This window comes from Lagopus muta, chromosome 3 (assembly GCF_023343835.1).
Source record: "Lagopus muta isolate bLagMut1 chromosome 3, bLagMut1 primary, whole genome shotgun sequence".
NCBI classification, from domain to species: Eukaryota; Metazoa; Chordata; class Aves; order Galliformes; family Phasianidae; genus Lagopus; species Lagopus muta.
In genome coordinates, this window is record NC_064435.1 from 78,950,598 (window position 1) to 78,970,689 (window position 20,092).

General features: G+C 41.5%; 2 protein-coding genes across 9 annotated transcripts in view; one reads left to right on the forward strand and one right to left on the reverse strand.

Annotated features, from left to right (window-relative positions):
- PIGN (phosphatidylinositol glycan anchor biosynthesis class N) overlaps positions 1-947 on the reverse strand; it is a 104,506-nt gene extending 103,559 nt beyond the window's left edge. Inside the window, exon 1 of one of the 3 annotated variants that reach the window (XM_048938523.1) lies at positions 695-947. Coding sequence is in view for 2 of the 3 variants with exons in the window: in XM_048938522.1 (XP_048794479.1) it covers positions 402-506 (105 nt within the window). In the remaining variant the exon portion in view is untranslated. Of the gene's footprint in view, positions 1-401; positions 601-694 lie in introns of those variants that run through there. The other 2 variants (XM_048938522.1, XM_048938521.1) reach the window with 2 other exon arrangements.
- A 123-nt stretch (positions 948-1,070) lies between these two features.
- The window catches only part of RELCH (RAB11 binding and LisH domain, coiled-coil and HEAT repeat containing), a 71,776-nt gene continuing 52,754 nt past the window's right edge, over positions 1,071-20,092 (forward strand). For all 6 annotated transcript variants that reach the window (XR_007375616.1, XM_048938515.1, XM_048938516.1 and 3 more), the window contains exons 1-2: positions 1,071-1,548; positions 17,288-17,377. Coding sequence is in view for 5 of the 6 variants with exons in the window: in XM_048938515.1 (XP_048794472.1) it covers positions 1,071-1,548; positions 17,288-17,377 (568 nt within the window). In the remaining variant the exon portion in view is untranslated. The remainder of the gene's footprint in view (positions 1,549-17,287; positions 17,378-20,092) is intronic.

Genomic DNA, 20,092 nt, shown 5'->3' on the forward strand with positions numbered 1-20,092 from the left:
CCTCAGAAAAGCAAACTTCCAGTTGTTAAGAGCATTAGCGCAGGGGAGCCCTCGGCTCCATGAGAGGTACAAATGAAAGCTAGAATCTATTCAAAGACACTTTTCTTAAGGCACAAAAATTCTCAATCCTGACCTGCAAGGAATCAGGCAAGGCAGGCAGCAGAGCTAAATCAGGGCACTGAGGCAAGATAAAACAAAACTGAAAGGGACAGCAGACAGGAGTACATATACCGGGAAAGCTAAAGTGCTACGGATGGGACTGCAGGGAGGGGACCAGGAAGGCACAGCTAGAGCCAAATTTGGCTTAAGACATAAAAACAAAGTTAAAACGACACGTGTTTCTTCAAGCTCAAAGGACAACAAAGATGAAAAAAAAAAAAATAATAAAAAAAAAGCCGCACTTCCCACACCGAGCGATAAAGGACGACCGCAGGCAACCGTCCTCCCTCCTGTGCGGGCCCGGACCGACTCTGCCACACACCCACAGCCCTCATGCAGCCCCACATCCGCACAACACCGGGCTGGGTCCGCCCCAGCCCACCGGACAGCTAAAAACCCTGAGGCTGACGTGCGGGCAACCCCAAGCCGCAGGAAGCTCCCCCTGAGCCGCCACATGCGGCCCTACGCGTAGTCCCGGACCTCCCCCCACCACACGCAGCCAGGGAGCGCCCAGTGCGCAGGCGCCAATACTCACTGCCTCCCGCCGCCAGCTCCGCCGGTATCTACTTCCGCTTCCTCTGCTATGTTCGTGTTCCCCGCCCTCCGCACCCAGCCCCTCTCCCAGCCGCAGCCCGCCTCCCGGAGCGGGCCGAGGGGCGAGGCCTGCGCGTCGGGGCGCCGCTCGCGATTGGTCGGAGAGCTCTCGCGAGAGGCGGGATCCGGAAGCGGCAGCGGGGCGGGTGCGGGAGTCCGAGGAAGCGGTGGTTGTCGGGGGGAAGTCGCCGGCGGCAGCGCCCGTAGCATCTGGGGGAGCTGGCGGCGGCCCCGGCTCCGGTCCCGCCAGAAGAGGCTGCTGCTCTGCGCGGCTTTCACCGCGGCGGCGCCTCGATAGCGCCGCGTCGGGGTGCAAGATGGCGGCGGCGGGCGGGGGCAGCAGCGTGAACCCTTTTCTCAGCGACTCGGAGGAGGACGAGCCTGAAGAAGCCAGGCCCGGCGGTGGCAGCAGCAGCAGTACCGAGCCGGGAGGGCCGGCGTACCCGGCCCGGCGGCGGGAGGAGGCGGCGGCCGCGGGCAGCCCCGAAGAGCTGCCGGGTTTGCGGGCGGCGGGCGATGCGGCGGGGGCGGGCGGCGGGGCCGCCGCTGGGGATCCGCCGCGGGTGTCGATGGACGCGATGGCGGCTCAGCTCCTGCGGGATCAGTTCCTGCTGACGGCGCTGGAGCTGCACACGGAGCTGCTGGAGAGCGGCCGGGAGCTGCCCAGGCTGCGTGATTTCTTCTCCAACCCGGGCAACTTCGAGAGGCAGAGCGGCACGCCGCCCGCCGGAGGGGGTCTGGGCGGCGGCGTGCTCGGCGGAGCCGGCGGCAGGGAGCCCGGCTCCGGGCAGCTCAGTAAGTGCCTCCTTCTGGCCGGGGCTGGGAGCGGGGCTGTGCTGGGCAGGGCACGGACGTGATTGGGCCTCTCGTGAAGGTCACTCGTGTGCCTGGTGTGAAGAAGTGTTAGAAACGAGCGTTTTTGTGCCTTCTTTACTACCCGCTCACAAAAGATAAATCCACGCCCAGCTAGGAAAGAGTTGAGCTTAACCATATTAACCATTAAAGCCATCGCGTAATGTCTGAAGTCTAAAAGCTGTCAAAAATAGATTGTCAGTGCATTGGAGTGGCTCAGTGGTCCAGAAGTGGTGCTGAATTTGACAGGTATTACCTGGTCGTATACAGCGCAGTGTGTTCAATCACTGATGCTGTACTGCTTCCCAAGTGCTGGCCAAGGGCAGTGGGGATGGTTGAGTATAGCTTCTGCAGCGTTGAAGGCATTTGGAAAACTGTCATGAAGCTGGCCTTAAAAGCTTTTGGGTTTTAATAGGGCAGATGGCTTAGAATACCAGTGTTTGTGTGCTTCAGCAATACTGCTTTCAAGACCAGTAAAGTTTTAATAATCTGGTAGCTTATGGAAGTCATTTTGGGAGAGAGAAGCTGCCCAGCCACCTGACTTCTGAGAGCTTAAGGAACTCATGCATAGTATTGATGTGAGAGGGGCTGTGGTCATGGTGAAAAACTTGTTAATAAATGTGTGTATTCCAAGATACCTGGAGGTATTTGGTAAGTAGTCCTATGATTTCTTTGCTTTAGAAGAAGTTTCAAATGTTGCAAAGAGATGCTGTTAAGATTTCAAATATGGTGATAACTGGTAGTATCTAGATGGCTTGGACAGGAGGCAACAGAGAAACTTTCAGCTTTTGTAATTATTAAATATATTTTGAAAATTGCATGTTTTTTTTCTTCTTGCTGCTTATACTGCACTTATCTTGTTTACAAGTACTTAGAATTTCACACTTGACTTTGACAACCCTTCAGTAAGGTTCTTTTCATGATAAGGTTGGTGAATGTCGGAAAAACTCTGTTTCAAGGCTAGGAACCAATATTAATTTCTATTTCATTAGAAACAGCATCCTTAGGGATTCCAATTGATTCACCCCATTGACTAAGCATTCTCTGTGCTTTGTTAGTGTATGTTGTTTCCAGTTGTTGGTCACACCTGTATTAGAATTTAACAGCAGCCTGTGTATCTGTGGAGTTAAAGACACTCAATTTACTGACTTTGTGGAGTTCTAGACCAATGTATATTATACACTGAGAACATCTTAATGATCATTTTGCCAAAGTGCTGAATGATAGATATGGAGAGGTTGCCCCTATTAAAAAGAACCATCTAAGGATAGAGGAGAGGATCTAAAAAAATTTTTTTTGGTGCTGTGTGATAATTCTGAGGCATAATAAAAGTAACTGTTGTGTTAGACCTTAGGTTGAAAGTTATGAGTAAGTGTACTGAAACCTGTAATCTATAATAGAATATTGGAGTGTACCTTTTTGTCTCAAAAATGTTTCAAAAGGCAATTAAGAATGAGTGATATTGGAAGTCAGATGACTTATGGTCATCATCAGACTTCATTGAATCTAGCACAGAGCTAGCCATTGTGTCATTCCTGTTCTACCTGAGTCTGGTTGATGATAACAGGAACTGATAAGGACTCATGTCTGAATTTAAGTCAATTTACAAATGTTAAAAAAAAAATAGATTGCAAAAGAATGATGGGCTGAACGTTATCAGATTTTTGCAAGAGTGCTTTTTATTTCTTCTGCTCCTCTAGTCTGTGTTGGTGAGACCCCATGTGGTCACTGTGTCTGGATGTGGAGTCCTCAGTACAGAAGAGATGTAAACCTGTTGGAAAGTGTCCAGAAAATGGCCACAAAAATCTTGCAAGGGATGGCACACCTCTCCTATGAGGACAAGCTGAGAGAGCTGGGGCTGTTCAGCTTGGAGAACAGAAGGCTTCGGGGGGACCTGACAGGGGCCTTTTGATGTCTAAAAGAGGGCTATCAGAAAGAAGGGAACAGACTCTTTAGAAGGATCTGTTGTGATAGGACAAGGGGAGATGGTTCCAAACTAACAGAGAGGTTTAGACTGGATATAAGGAAGAAGTCTTCTGCAATAAGGTTGGTGAAGCACTGGAACAGGCTGTCCAGAGAGGTGGTGGATGTTCTGTCGCCCAAGCTGGATGGGGCTCTGAGCAGCCTGATCTCACTCTAGGTTTTCCTTGCCCATTGCAAGGGAGTTGGACTAGATGGCCTCTAAGGGTTCTGTTTTCAGTATTTGATATTGTATTTAGTCAGAGAAATAAGCCACAGGTCAAATCCAGCATTAAATCTGTCTGTTTGCCTGAGTAAGAAGTTAAATTCTGTTAAGAGGCGCAGACAGTTATTCCTGCATTTGTGGAGACTTGCAGAGGGTTTCTGCAAGAGTATTGCAGTTGCTTTCTCTCACTTCAGTATGCCTAAATGGGTTTGAGAATAGAACAGTAATTTTCTTTGGAGAAGTGGTTGATGTAGAAAGTAGTGGAATTAGGCATGATTGTCATTTCAGGGTCACTCAAACTTTATGTCTCAGTGGAAAAAAATAATCATGTGGTCAACTTTTATGTAATAGAAGTTGTTCTGTTGATGCCTCCAGTTGGAATTCATTCTCAGCACTAGTCCTGTACCTGCTCCCACCACCACCAACTTAGGTGAGTCTTTGTGGTTGTATGCTGAGGTTTTTTGATAATTTGAGTGGTTGTAGAAAAAGTGACTGGCAATTCTAAGTGGATCCAAAGCATGCTTGGAATGCTGCCCTAGGATTTCTATAGAGCAACTGGAAGCTTTGCAGTGTATGCCCAGTCATTTACAGAATGAGAGAATTTCAGTGCAGGTAGTTATTGGCAAGCTAAATATGAGTGCGCACTGCGTACTGGCATTTTTCTTCTTCCCATATATTTTTTTGTTTATAGGCTGCTACAAAGAAAGTGTAATGAAATATCACAGCAATTAAACAACATCTTGTGGTAAGGTAGGGACTCAAGAGCCGTTTTGTCTATGAGCCATTCTTCAGAGAACTTGCTTACAAAGCAGTTGATAGTCAGATGACAAGGTTTTCTTGTATTTTTGGAAAAAAAAAACACCTCTGTTTTCAAACAGCAGTAGTGTCACAGCTGCAAATAGAGATTAAGCTATATTATGCTGAAAAATATGGAAAAGATGCTTCTGTTGTTAAAATTTAGAACAAACTGACTTTGTGAAGGAGTCAGCACTGCTCCTTTAGTTGCACAACATGTCCTTTATATCATGTATTTCAGCTAGATCTTCCCAAACTTCTTGTTTGCCTCTTCAGTGGTTTCAGTAGCAGTGATCCACATCTGCCAGACCATTTTGGAACTGCTTTCTTTAAGTTGGTCATATGAATGGTATAGTGTGGAAATTCTTGCTTTGTATAGCGTTGGAAATCTCTTGCAAGACTTTGGTTGTCACCTACATTTTTAAATTTAAATTCATGTCCCCTTTCCCTCACCTTCACACAGTATAAAAAGTGATACTTCAAGTTTAGAAATAATTCAGTGGCTTGAATGTCTCATGTTTGTTGCCCAGACTCAAATGCTGTGTTAATAAATCCCTGTGGCTGACAGCCATAATTTGAGCTCGAGCATCGTGGGCTATGCCTGGTTAATGCTATTTCCTGAAGGGGTGCAACTTACACTCCTGGAACCAGCTTTAGTACTAAAGACAAATTAGAATCTGCCTTTTAATTTCTTCCTTGTAAAGAAGAATTCTTTTAAAATTTGAAACAGCTTTGATGACAAAGAGAGACAAGAAAGAGGTTAAACTGGGATACTGCGTTTCCTGAGTATTTCCAAAGTGAAGTTGTTTGTAAGTTTCTAGAGAGTTGATTCCAATTATGTTAAATTACCTGCAAATATAAATATATTAAGTTAATTCTGCTACTATGCAGTAAACTCCAGAGTTTGTTTGTGATTTGGGATTTTTTTTGTTTCAGCTGTGAAGTGAAGTAGCTCCCTGGTTGTGCTTATAGCCTTTGAAATTCAGTTGGGTCCTGCTGCACATGGGAGGAGCTTATTGATGATGCTGCTGTAGGAAAGGGGTGTCTTCTAGCAGCCCTGAATGCTGAGTTGCAGGCACAGTGAAAGTGTGGCTGGGCATGAGCCCTTGTCATCATCAGTGTTTCACTCAGATTTTTGTTCTGAGTACATACCATAGCAGGGATACCTGTTCATTCAGCTTAACTGGCAGTTTAAGATTGGAAATGAGGAAGTAGGTGTAATATCTGTTGTTCTTGTGACTAGTTCTTTGGTTGGCAGGGTTGTCTTTTTTTTCTGGGTTTGTTTGTTTTATTGCTTTTGTTATATTAAAATGTTTGCTGATACCTTTATGAAAGTAACCAAAAATACCTGTGATCTTGTTTGCTGCCCCTCCAGGAGCTGTGAGATCATGTGATGATTTGTGGGTGAGATGGTGGCTGCAGTATCTGTGTAAGGAAGGGTTCTCCCTTTGTGAGGGACAGGATAGAAGGGTGTAGGTAGAGTGAACCAAACCTGTCGATAGTGACAGATGGGGGACAGCAAATGTTGTCTCTAAAGTACAGAAGACTGTTCAAAAAGGAAGATGCTTCTAAGTAATGCCCAAAGAAAGAGGAATGGAGTTGTTGATGGCTGCATTCAGTGAGTGAACATTTAATCTTTGGCTGGTATCTGTATTGGAATGATTTGGGGTACTTTGATAGACCTGAAGATAGGTTAGTGTAATGGTATAGCCACACAAAGGAGTAAGCTAGTATGAAGTAAGTGTGACAGTGTTGGGCAAAGCAGGGCAGGTTTATATCATTATCACTGAATAGCAAGTGTTCCCTATGTTCAGATTATACTTTACCTTGCAGTAACTCATTTGTGTGTTCTTCTCTTAGGGTGCTACATTCCTTCTGGGGAATGTAGCTGCATGAGTTTGGGCTTCCTGTTCTGTCCCTGTGCCAGAGCTGCTGCTAACGTTCTGTGTGGGGAGAGCAGAAGTGAACCTGTGCACATAGGCTGGTGCTGTAGCTAATTCAGTTTTGTGTGAGTTTAACCATGCATTGCTAGAAAGTTGCAGCAACGTGAGCAAACTTTGCACTGAAGCAATGAGTGCTCCTTCCTACCAGTTCTGGTGTTGTGGAGAGAAGGGAGAAGGCAAGAAGATTAGAGGGCTTTGTGTTTGAGAGCAGCTTTTGGAAGCTTCTTAAGCTTCCCTGCATGTAATTTCAGTTCTCTATAAAGTATGCAGAGTTTCTTGTAGTTTCTCTTCCTCTGAGAATTAAGTTTTGTGGTAGAAGATATAACTTGTAAATTCTATTCCACTGAGAAAGTTTTTGCTGGAAATCTATACGAGCTTCATTGCCTGGTATTAAAAGATTTGTCTAGTGCTTGCAGGCAAGCCATGATAAATTAGGTAGTGGTATCAGGGGTATCAGAAGTTGGCTTGTGTGCAGAGTCCATTGTGATTAGCTCAAATGTTGTAACTAGTGTATTTTGTAAACTTGGAATCTATGAAAATATGGAAAAAAATGTATTTTTTGCAGGAAGTTCTCGTACTTTCAAATTAAACTAAGATTTCTAATACGTCCTGACTTAGATTATTTATATATGGAACTATTTTGAATGTAGCACCAGAAGTCTCTTTCCTATCAGTAGGTAGAGATATCCGTAAATCTTATTCTGTTTTGTTTTATCTTGCAACTATTTACATTAAATGTATGCCTTGTATTTGTTTTTCAGATATATTGTAAAGATGCAGGTTTGATAAACTGCATTGGATGCCACTCTGACATAAGCTAAAAATTTCAGTACAGTTTTTAGGCCTTGTATTTTTAATTATGATACACATTCTGAGACATGACATAAACGTATGCTGAATTTGGACGAGATGTTTTGTTTTATTTTCTTTGTTTCATCTTAAATAGCCCAAGATGAAAAAGCCTTGGAGAAATACTGAAGTCTCTTCCCCTCTGCACACCATAGGGGATAGGCAATTTACTTCCTCCCTTCCTGCAATGCACTGCTGCATGATGGTGACACAACTGAAAACTTCACCTTTGAATTGAAGGAAGTGCTATTACGTAAAAACTGAGAGCAAAAGAAATTCTTATTTATGTAGCAAATAGCTTTTTATGTGAGTTTGATGTTGGTGGGGCAGGGGGAAGACTGACAAGTGTTCTCATTTGGCAGACAACTGTTGAATACCTCGAAGGAGGGCGAGTCCACAACCTCTGTGCAGCCTTTGCCAGTGCTCACTCATCCTGAAAATGATTGCTGATGTTCAGAGGCACCTTCTTTGCTCTAGCTGTACCCATTGCTTCTGCACCCTGCATTGGTTGCCACTGGAAAGAGCCGCTGTTGTCTTTGCATCTTCCCTCCAAATGTTTATACGCAATTATAAGATCCAGCCTTAGGCTTGGTTTTTCTCTAAGCTGAATTAATGGAAGGTAGTTTAGCTCGATACCAGAGAATATAACAGGAATCTGGGTTACTATGGAGAATGGAAAAATCCTTGTAATGCAAGCTGATCAATATGCTTGAGGCCAGGCAGTGCTGCAGCTGAACATATGGAGTTTACTCAATTCTTTTGATGCTTTCTAATTTCTGCTGAGGCCAGCTGGGGTCTGGAGCTGGAAGAAGTGCCCCTGTGCCATGCTCCTCCCTTAGCTCTTGTTTTGGGAAGCTCTGGTAGCTCAAGCACACCGCAGGGAGCCATGCTGGGTTTGGTGTTTTTCCCCAGGGTGCCATGCTGTCTGGATCTCTGCTCGCTGCAGCAGTGCTTAAATGGCTTTTAGCAGGGCCAGCTTGATTTTTTGAGACTCAAATAATTTGGGTTCTGTCCGAGTTTGTGCAGTAAGCTACCCACTGAAGCAGTGTCTTTGTTGTTAGTGTGGCTCTTTGTGTGGTCGGCTGGGGTGCACCTGTGTCTTAAGTCAATTGTGAATGTGTTTTGTTATTTTCCACTTGCATTTATTCCTTCTCATGAGCTTCTGCTGTGCTTCTATTATGGGACTACTGTAATGTATTTAGCAAAGCATTTGTTACATATACTGGCTATTTAAATTGATCATGAAGCATAGACTTGTTTTTTTTTTTCCAAATAGTTTTAGGGTTCTCTCTCACATCTTCTACAAATTTTCTTAGCTCATTAGAGATACAAAGTAGGTTTCAATTTGGTTTGGATTTCCTTGCATGGACTAGTATGATATGAACATCCTGAACACTTGTTAAAAATTCTGGATATCTTGTAAATTAATTGCTCTGATAGCTGAAAGTTAACTTTATTCTGCTAGCTGTACTTAATTTAGTTCAATTTAATGTGATGGTTGTCTGAGAACTTCCTTCTAGCACATAGCAACTTTGAGAATTCATCTGGTCTCATTTAGCAAGAGCGTTTGGGAGAGGGCAGAAGAATGCTTACTGTAGTAAAACAAAGCTCATAGGCTAGGTGTGTAGAATTCAGTGCTCAATGGGATGAATGACTTATAGGATTCCCATTTCCACATGAGAGTTAGTGTAGCAATGTGGAACATGTTCATCTGCTGTGAATTTCTGCAAGTTCAAGCGGATTTTAGAAATCTGACCAGTAAGTCTGTTTCTTCCTCGGGTTTTATGCAAGGTGAGGTAACTGCTGCCATGGATCTGGTTTGCATTGCTGAGTGATCCAGCAGTGCTCAGCTTTGGAGCAGGTTGAAACGTGTCACAACTTTAAAATTCAGCATCTAGTTAAGACTTTTCAAAGTAATGTTGCTCCACGTTTGTCTTATGAAATCTGGTAAGGCTTAGAGTAAAGAAAGCTGCTGTATCGCTTATGGGGAATTAAATAGCTCAACTAATTTATTCATTTGTATTGTACAATATATTACACAATCTGTCTATTTCCGTTGCTACACAACACAACCTCAAATATAGGATCTGAATCAATAATTGTGTTTTGAAGTGTTAATGATGTCTGATTCTTTAAATTAGTGTAGAAGATCCTCCAATGAAAATGTTCAGGTCTCTGTTTCGTTCCACATCTGTGAATGCTGATCCCTCTTGCCAGTTGGTTTATTCACTTACATGTATTTGCATTTGGGTGCTGGTGTGGAGTTTAAACACAAGGAAGTTAAAGGAAAAAGGATAAAGGAAAAAGTGTATTCCTTGTCCCAGATGGTCTTTGTCTCCAGTTTCTTCAGCTTCTGCACCCGTCTGCCTTGATGTTGTGCAGGATGGCTGAGGATGCAGATTATTCAAGGACATGTTTTTGTAGGCTGGTGTCTTTAGAAGAAAGCAAGAAATCAGTTTAGTGACTGTTATGGCTAGTTTAGTCTCGGTTTTGAATGTTTAAGGTAAATAGTATGCCTAGTCTGCTGGCTTCTTTAGCAACAACAGAAACAAATCTAAAATGTGTACTCATACACTTGAATTTTCTCAGGCCTGAACCTGAGCTTTAACAGTTGTATGTGTAGCACAGGGGAAAAAAGATAAAAGCAGCAAATCCAAGTAGTTTCTAAGGAATCTTGTCAGTTGGGATCTGTTACGAGAATACTTCTGGTGTGTCTATGTCTTTTTACTTAAAAATACATTGGATATCCTAAGCATAACAATAAGCAACAGTCTGACATTTCCTGGAGCACAGCTTTTTTTTTTTTTTTTTGAGATGGAAGCAAAGTGTTTTTCCAGTGTCTTTGACTTGCAAACCCCTGAGAAACAAGCAAACAACAGCAGAAAAAAAAAATCTTCGCTCTCCTTATGGCCTAATTTTTCTTTGGGTGTGGAGATTGACCTCGAGGTTCCTCCGTGTAAGGAAAGTTGCATATATATGCTGGGAGGAGGGAGAGCTTACTCAGAACAATAGCACAACTCATCTGGATAAGCTCTTAAAATTGCCAAGAATCACACCCTTACTAACCTCAACCGTGTCTTGATAACAGCCTGTGGGTTGTAGGTTAAAATTCACTACAGTAAGGAGTATTTTTTTTTTTTTTTTAGCTTTTTGTTTCTTGTGCATCTGAGAGTATCTTATATTGAATTTTTTTCTTGACTCTCTCAAATACAGCTGTAATTGCATGGTTTTGTCATCTCTACTTCCCAACTGCTTACTTTGTGTGACAGTTAGTAAAATGTGGAGTCTCATTTACTGTTACATGTTACTTTAAAGTGAAGCATGTCTGTTGGTTTAATAATCATAGCTTTTTAATTCTTAAAAATATTAAACATGAACAATTCCCTATTATACTCTTTTTCTGCAAAGCTTATTTTCTATGATCAGTTCAAGAATGAAGAGTAACTTTTTAATCCATAGCTGCAGAGAAGTACAACTTAAGAGTTCTAATGTCAAGGAGGCCTTGTTAAGCTTGAAATCCTAAGTCATTAAAATTTAATTTAGTGATGAGGGTTTGTTGTCAAATAAATTACTTCTGGTAGATCAGGTTGCTTGTACAGTTCTTCTAATACCAATGTCGGAGCACTTCAACCTTCTCTGAAGTAAAAGATAAATATGTCAGCGCTTTCAGATGCGAAGCTTCTGGAAATCTGCACCTTAAATATTCAGAATTCTCTGTATAAATATTTTCTGGTGTCCACTAGAATTAACAGTACTCCATGATGGGTTTTTTCAGGTCTGTGGTGTTTCTAGGCTGTATTCCTGCTTACTAAGGCTACAATAAACGACAAGTAAAACTCTACTAACTAGCCACATTTAGTGTCTTACAGAGTTGTTGTTTCTGTTGTTTTCTATTTCTGGTTTTTTGTATGTGTGGAAAGTAGTGGATCTTTGTTCCTCCTCCTCCAAATAATGTGTGAGGAAGGAAGAGCCTACATGATGGCTTTCTAATAGCCTGATAAGCTGAAGTTTTTAGCCAAACTAATGGACTGGGGACTTGTAGTGTTTCCAGAGAAGTTTGTCTTCCTATGCTGTCTTCTTGCAACTGTTTCTTTCTGTGTAAAAACACATAATGCACCTAAAACCTGGTCTAAAATGGAAATAATTTGATCCTAGTATGCTGAACATTCAGTAAAGAGCTACCTTTGGATTTTATTGGGAAGTATTCTTTGTGTTGCCTCTTGTTCCTTATGATGCTGATCAAAATAAAATTGCTGGCAGCCAGTTACTATTCTGATTGGTTTAAAATGTGATAAGTCTTGTTTCAGGTTACAGATGCTTTGCAGTTCAGGTGAATGCTTACAAGTAGAGATGCCGAGTGGATTGGTCTTTTACATGTGTATCAACCCTTGTTCTTGTTTCAAGAAGTTCTTGGTCTGCATATGCACTGTTTAGGTTTGTTAGGTACACAGTGATAAGGCTTCTTATCATCACGGGGAAAAGATGACAACTTCCTAGCTGTTCTACCAGCTAGTTATTTTTAAATTAATTTAGGTGTTTGCAAAGTAAATGCAGATAGCTTCTAAATTACTTATTGTTTTTTGTTTTTTGAGCCTTTTTGATGATATAGTTTGTTTGTTTTCAAGTGGTTTAAGAAATACCTCTACACAAGTGCCTTATTAAATAGTCTTTGTGTAAGACAGCAACTTAGTCCTTGCTTAATTCATGTACTTTAAAACTGTGGTTAGTATGGTCCTTGTTGGAATCCCTTTAGATAAACAAATGGAAATAAACTGTTTCAACCATCAGAGTGAATGAAACTTAATCTTTTTGGGGTGCTTGAAACTAGATGAGGTGGTTGCAACTAGATGGGTATTTAATGTCCCTTCCTACTCCATCCATTGTATGATTCTGTATGATTTTCTTGTTATATATGTCACTGGAAGGCACTACCACTTTTAGAGTTTTGGGGTTTTCTTGTTTGTTTGTTTCCTTAACATTTTCCTCCTTTAGAAAGTTATACTCACCTTAAAGTGAAAGGAGGAGGTGAATGTGTCCAGGGAGCAGAAGCTGTCATGTGGAATCTGCCTGCATCACAAGTAACGAGTCTGGGAATAAAAAGGGAATCAAAGTTACTTTTCTCTGGAATGAGGCAGTATCTCAACAAATAAATCAAAATGTGCAAAATGTGATGATCCACCTGATTTTAGACTTCACAAATGAAATTAGAGTAGTTGCATTTTCCAAAAAAATGAAGTGAAGTGAAGAACACTTCTGAACTTTGATCAAGTGTCATTTGTGTGATTCTCAGCTTTCTGATTTTTCTTAATCCCTTTCCAAATGGCTCAGATTTGCCCAGGCTCTGTGTTGCAATCCCACTCTATTTCATGGCATTTCACTACAGGAGATCTAAAAAATCAAACCCTATCTTTCTTGCTTGCACACTTGTGACTCTCTCTTGCCACCTTGCAGTGCTGCACTTCATGGGGTTTTTCATACCTGCTTGTCAGTGCTTATTGCACTGTTTTGACATTCTGAAACATGAAGCTGATAATGCTTTTTTTTTTTTTTTACTGATCACTTATAAGGAATTACTGACTAAAAAGAAAGGTGTTTCAATTCAGAACACCAGAGAAACAAATAGAAAATCCGCACGCAAACTGCTAGTAAGAATGTGCATAGTATAACAGCAGGATGGTTTCCTACTACTGTGCCACTTTAGTTTTTGTTAAAGCAGAACTGGAGTTCAGCCACAGCATGCTTTCTCCCTGCAGGGTTCTGCCTTTATTATCCTTGTCAAATAACATAAGCCTAAGATTTTTCTTTCTTATTAAAAAGACATTATCTAAAGAAATATACATTATTCCCTATGAAATTAGTGCTTCTTTTTCTTATCAGCTTATCAGAAAGTTAACACAACTTATCTGAAGGTAGTTCTTACTAGAGCTGCATGTGCTGAGCATAGCTCTCCCTGTCCTATTTCTTCTTCTAACAGCCCTGCTAGTTTTCTCAGTGAGTGAAGCCATGTGTTGTCTGTAGGGAAGTGCTGTTTTCGGCCTCTGTTTCTTTCTGTGTGGATATATGCTTTATAGAAGCACACACCTTGAGGCTATACAATGTTATTCCATAATTTTCTGGGGGCTGCTGTTAGTCTTTGGAGAAAAGCCATCCGCTGATGGCTGCCTGCAAAGAAAGTGGGAGGAAGTGAGACAACAGTTTCTTGCACAGTTGCATTTCATGTAGGTGAAGCAGTGGAGCAGGCATGCTGTTGTTTAGCTTTTGGCAGCCTCCAGCATGTGTGTGCTTTGACTGCTGTTGATACCATATGCTGCATGCTTGTCAGCCCTCACCTTCCTGGGCACCATTTTCAGTTAGCTGTCTCCTTCTTCTTTGCTATACAGGTGATCTTGCAGGCTGATCCCTCAACCTCCATCCAAAAATTCCTCTCTGCTGTTCAAACCTACTGTTTATATTTATGTTGGATTTGGTTCTGTTTCTTCAGCAGTTTCAACATGTGAAATAACTCCAAAATTCATCTCATAGTACCAGGAAGACAGAGGTCACTGGTGCTGCTGTGGCACTGGGTGGAAGGAGAGGATCCTTTTGCTGCCTGCTTTCCACTTGGCTTAGTAACATGAGTGCCCCGGGCAGAAGCTGCCAATATAGCTGAGGTTCATGTGGCACTGACTGCTTTGCAGTGTGAGCACAAGAAGGAGGAGTTGCCAATTGAACCTCACCTCATCTGGCTGCATTGAGAGCCCGTCTTTCCAGGTGGTGGCAGAAACAAGTTACCTGCTGCCTGAAGCACCTTTGCTGAGGAGCTGTGGCCCAGTAGAGCGCTGGTGACTAAGCTTTCTCTATAGCTGTCACTTGGCAGGGCCCTTAACCTCAGCAGAGATGCCTGAGGAGCCGGTTTGGCCCGGAGATGTCTCAGCCCAAGTGCTTCAGCCCAGTGGCCTCTCCCCAATGTAGCAGGAACTGGTTGGTATAAGAGCCACACTACCTATTTTAAAGGTGGTGTACTGTAGTGAAGTGGTAATAAAAACCTTGTTACACTGTTCAAGCTAAGCATTTAGCTTGAGTTGCATTCTAGGAGCTGTAATTTCACAGAATCATGAAATGGCCTGGGTTGGAAGGGACCTCAGGAATCATCAACCCCCCTGTCACACGCAGGGCCACCAACCTCCACATTTAATACCAGACCAGGCTGCCCAGGGCCTCATCCAACCTGGCCTTGAACACCACCAGGGACAAGGCATCCACAACCTCTCTGGGCAGCCTGTTCCAGCATCTCACCACTCCCTATAGTTTTCCTACATCTGCATTGTGTATTGCTTTGAGAGACACTGATCTGAGAAGCTGGTGTTCAGTCTGTGTGCATATGCTGCTATGGTGCTTTTGCTTCAGCGTTTGCTTGGTTGTTGTATGGGCACTGCTGAGGCATGGCCTGAACCTCTGATTGATCACCTGAGGCGAGCCATGAGTCAGCCAGAGGAGCACAGGTGAAGGCAATTCTCCTGTGCTGCCAGAAGGGGTGGAACCAGGCTCCAGCCCTCCTAGACCTATTTAAGAGCTGGCTACCAGTAGGCAAGGATCTCTTCTGGAGATCAGCTCTGCTGGAGTTTTGTGAGTGAGCCCAGGATAGGGGTAAGCCTTCTATTTATTCTCTTTTGTTATCATATTCTGCTTTGCCTAACTCTTGCTTATTTTGTGATTATAACATCCTAATATTCTTTCATTATACAGTTGTGCTACACCTCTCTCAGTCTAAATTCAAGTTCCACCACGATGATAGATAAAAAGGTGGTTTTCATTGTAAATCTTAAATTTAGATAGATTCTGTTAGCTCCACACTGTTGAAGCAGACAGACCAAGTTTAATTTACCTGTTTGAGAAGTAAGTTATGTATGAAGGAGCTGTATGTACCAACCCATACGTAAGGAGGGCTTCAGATGTTTCTTTTATTGTCTATACTCAGATGGTGAGGGGGAGTTTAAATGATGAATGTACGAATTTCAAACTTAGAAATTGCCAGTGTGCACATAGGTGTGATGTTTAAGGCCCTTTCTGGATGTTAAAGTCATCAAAGTACATGGTTGTTGAGGGTTTTTTTTTTGTTTCTGTAAGGACCTTTTATCATGTAAGAGTGGTGCATATTTGCTGGCTGGGAGTTGTTAGATTTACAGCTGTTGGTACAATCTTATATGGTTTCTGTTGTGTACGTCTTGATACAGACTTTTTTTCTCTTTTAATTTCTGGTTGCTGTTTTGGCAAACAGGTTTGTGTTTCATTGCTGGGTTTCTTTTTTGGACTTTGGGATGGAAAATGTATTTCCATGTACAGCTTTGGATGAGCCGTTAATTATTATGTGGTAGGCTTCCTGAAAGTTTGGCAGCTGTTACTCTGATGTTACTGCTGGATAAGAGGCGTAGAAAATGATTCTGTGCGTTTGCCACAATAATAGTATGCATAAGACTGGGTCACCCTTCTCAAATGCCATTTTTGTCATTGAAATCTTTATTTGTATGCTGTTTCTTTGTTTAACTTGAGCCTTGAATTCAATTTTATCCAATTTCAAGTGAAATGAATTGGAACAGTACTTACTGAGCAGCATTAGGCATCCTGTAATATCAGATCTGAAGACTTTCATGCCATGTATTCAAAAGTCACGTTTTCTTTTGACCTTAATCGCTTCTAACTGTGGTGTGTGTGTATGTGTGTGTATATATCTACACATTTGTCAGGCACTTCAGTTTGGTGCTGTATTATTCTGCTTGACCTAGGAAACTTGTTTTCCCATGTAAAGTTTTGCAAGTAACCAAAATAATGTGTATCCAAATGTTCTGATTTCCTTTTGGTGCTGGTTTGTGTACAGAAGGTGTCACAAGACCTTATGTGTCAGTGTAAGGCTTAAATGTGTGAAGAAACCCCAAACATTAGTAGATTCTTTAATTTTTGACACAGTATAGAATTACTTCTTTTCCATTTTACATGTTTTCTGTGGTGTTAGTCATGACAGAATGTGACTGACAAGGGATGAAATTGCTTCTATTCCTGCTGGCAGTTGGTTGTTTTTTTTTTTTTTGTTTTGTTTTGTTTTTTGACAGCCAAGTGGAATTTGCTCTTTGTTAAAGTGACAACAGTTCTAATGTAATTAAAATTATTTCAGGAGAGCTACACAGAGATTAGTTTTGAAAGGAGGGGTGCGGTTTAAAGTACCTGATACAGTGGAACGTGCAAATCATGAATATATTCTACTTTTTTTGGGTTCTGTTCCTGTTTGAGCAATTCTACTGCATATTTCTTCTAATGAAAGAAGGGGGAGATCAAAAGAAAACGGTAGAGCCGAGATCAAAGCATTTTGCTGGTTACTGAATTTCTTGATTTAAAAATCAAATTCTAGAGCATGAATATTAAAACCGCAGTACTATGAACTGTGCTGGTCTTGCTTTATTTTTGCTATAACACAGTCCTTGGTTAATGTTCTATTAAGTGGGTATGTACTGAATTTAATAGATGGAGTTGAGAGTTAATACAGCATTTGGCTGTGCTAATGTTTCAAAATTTCAAAATACTACAAAGGGGAAGAGAACTGCTTGCAGCTTGTTACAGAGCGGTCTGAATCTATTTCTTATTGTTTGCTCGGTTACATCTAAGCAAAGTCTCTAGCCCTTGTGGAAAAGGGAAGGAGCTCTGTATGCTGCTCCTGCTGTATTGTGGCAAGGGCAGAAATGCTGTCTTTACAAGCGGAAAAGGGAAATGTATTTGTCTACAGACAGACTTTATGGAAAACGTAGTGAAATTCCACTCTCGCAGCACAGTTCACCTTTTACTAATAGTTTTTGAAATGAGATGCTTTGCCTTATTAAAGTAGTCAACTCTTTAAGACTTAAGTTGTTTTTTGCTTTTCGGCTCTTTCTTCTCTCTTAAGATCGCGCTGGAAGCATCAGTACTCTTGATTCCTTAGATTTTGCAAGATACTCCGACGACGGCAATAGGGAAGCGGACGAAAGAGTGGCGGGTAAGTTTGTATGATTTAGGAATCACAGATTGCCAACTTTACCATTTGGCACGTTGTTTTTTGCAGCAACATAGTTAAATATTCCCGAAGTTGCCAAGACTTCTCTGTGATGGTTTACCTAGTCACTTAATGATAGATTAGGTTTCAGATGTTATACTGTAATGACTGTGAACATTCAGACAGGTGTGCTTTTATATGACTTATGTTACTTATTTATACAAGTAAGGAATGTACTTGAAAGGTGGGACCAATCTCAGACAATGATCAGTGTGTTGATATTGCCTATTGGCTGCAAGCATGCAGTTGAAACACTTCTAAATCACTGTGTGTAGCAGTCTGTGGCTATTGCAGAGGTAGCAGCTTTCTGATGTGAAGATTTGCAGTGAGACATCTGGTTAAACATAGCTTACGTGTAGATCAAATATGCATTGCCAAACCCGTAGTGAATTTTGGATTTTGTCAGTTCCACAAGTCATCCTTGCTACAGATCTTAACTGTAGCACTTTTCTCCCCATTTTATTTCTAGATTGTATAAGATATTTTCTTGTGATAGGACTTCTCGCTTCTTGTAGTTCTCAGTTAAGAATCTTGGAAATTTTAAATTTCAGGATTTTCAGTTACATCACAAAAGGTGATGTAAAGAGACTGCCTTTCTTTCATCTTTGAAGTTATTATTATAAGCTTTTTTGCATGTGAGCCATGTTGCTACAATCCAGTTTTTTCCTGAGCTTAGTTGTTTAGCTACTCACAGCTTCTCTGGAGAAAACCATAAAAATGTCAGTAGAACTTGCTGCTCAGTTTATTTCCAGTGAAATAGTTCCACTCAGTATCATAAACACTTGGAATTTGTCCATGCTGTGACCTTTTTTCACATTGTTTATCTTTATGAAGCCTGAAGTGATGGAAGCTGCCTTGTTTCTGCTCCATACTGTTATCTGCTTCAAACCCCCGTGCTTCACCATGGTGAAATCCATGAATGTGGAGCATGTTCAGATACTTTGATATTCTGGCCTGTAACTGTAGGTAATGATTTTTCTTTCATTTATATGAAAAATGCCAGGTTTTCTAAACAGTGTGTTTAAGGAACCCAGATAGTTCTGTATCATGTTCTGGAATACAATGCGAAAGCAAACATTTGCTAGCAGTTCTTAAATCACAGAATCACACAGAATCACAGAATCACCCGGGTTGGAAGGGACCCCAAGGATCATGTAGTTCCAACCCCCCTGCCTAGCAGGGCCACCAAACATACACATTCAGATCAGGTTGCCCAGGACCCCGTCCAACCTGGCCTTAAACACGTCCAAGGACGGGGCATCCACAACCTCCCTGGGCAGCCCGTTCCAGGGCCTAACCACTCTCCTAGTAAAGAACTTCCCCCTAACATCTAACCTAAATCTTCCCTCCTTCAACTTAAAACCATTTCCCCTAGTCCTGCTGTTGTCAGCCCTTTTGAAGAGTTTACTCCCCTCCTGGGTGTAGGTTCCCTTCAGGTACTGATAGGCTGCAATGAGGTCACCCCGCAGCCTTCTCTTCTCCAGGCTGAACAAGCCCAACTCCCTCAGCCTGTCCTCATAGGGGAGGTGCTCCAGCCCCTTGATCATCTTAGTCGCCCTCCTCTGGACCCTTTCCAAAGGAGGAAATTAAATTTTCACCATCTTGATAGATTTTTTTCTGTATCTAGGCAATCTTTCTTGACAGTACTACTATTGAGAGAGCTAGCTTGATCTTAGCTTGGAGCTGTGTTTTCTGATTGAACTGGATTACAGAAAGGAAGAACTGAGCAGAACTGACAGCAGAACCATTCATCTTCTGGCAGTGCATTAATGACAAAATATTGATTGTTTACAGTATGAAATCAATGCATCCTAAAATGAAATACTAAGTGTAATAAATCGTTTCCTAGAACAAAGATTTTGGAAGACTACAGTATAGTAATTGACTGTCGTCATGTAATAGATAAGTAAATTATTTGTCAGAATATTTAAATTACATGCTTGTGCTCTTTAGAGACATTTTTCCATGAGTTGCTGGAAGTGATGTAAGAATCAAAGCAAGACTAGATAGGATTTCTGGTTGCTTGTAAAGTTGTAAGTTTTCCAAAACATCACATTTCTAGTTCAGTTGTAATTGCTTAAAATATCTTGCACCAATTCTGCATCAGACCATTTATCCAAGCAGTAAGCTGTCTTATGGAAGTCCATTCAGGAAAATGCAAGTCTTCAATATGCGCACAAAAAACATTTCAGTAGAGATTGCAAAGCCTTTATATGCGCAGTTCCTTCTTTGAACAAAAACTGGCTATTAGCTTCTACTTTTAATGTCAAACTTACCTGCAGATGTGCTTTCAAATGTAAGCCTACCTTGCTTCTTACCGTACGTTTTTTTTCTCAGCAGAGAGCATCAATGAGTAGGCATTAAAGCTGTAATCTATTGCAAGAGCTGCAGGCTGCAATCTGATAGTCACATATTCTTTTGATAATTCTCAGAGTTAGATTAGAATAGTTTCTTTTTTTTAAATACATTTCTCACATTATTATCTTTGGGGTTTTTTTTTTTTTTTTAACCATTTGGACAGAATCCATTATTATCAGTTTTCTAGCAAATGTGAAATGAAGGATAAAAAAATAAATGCGTATCAGTCAGTAATGAATCCTGAGTCAGAAGTACTATTAAAATGAAGTTATGTATCCAGTTACAAGTATTTTTTTTACA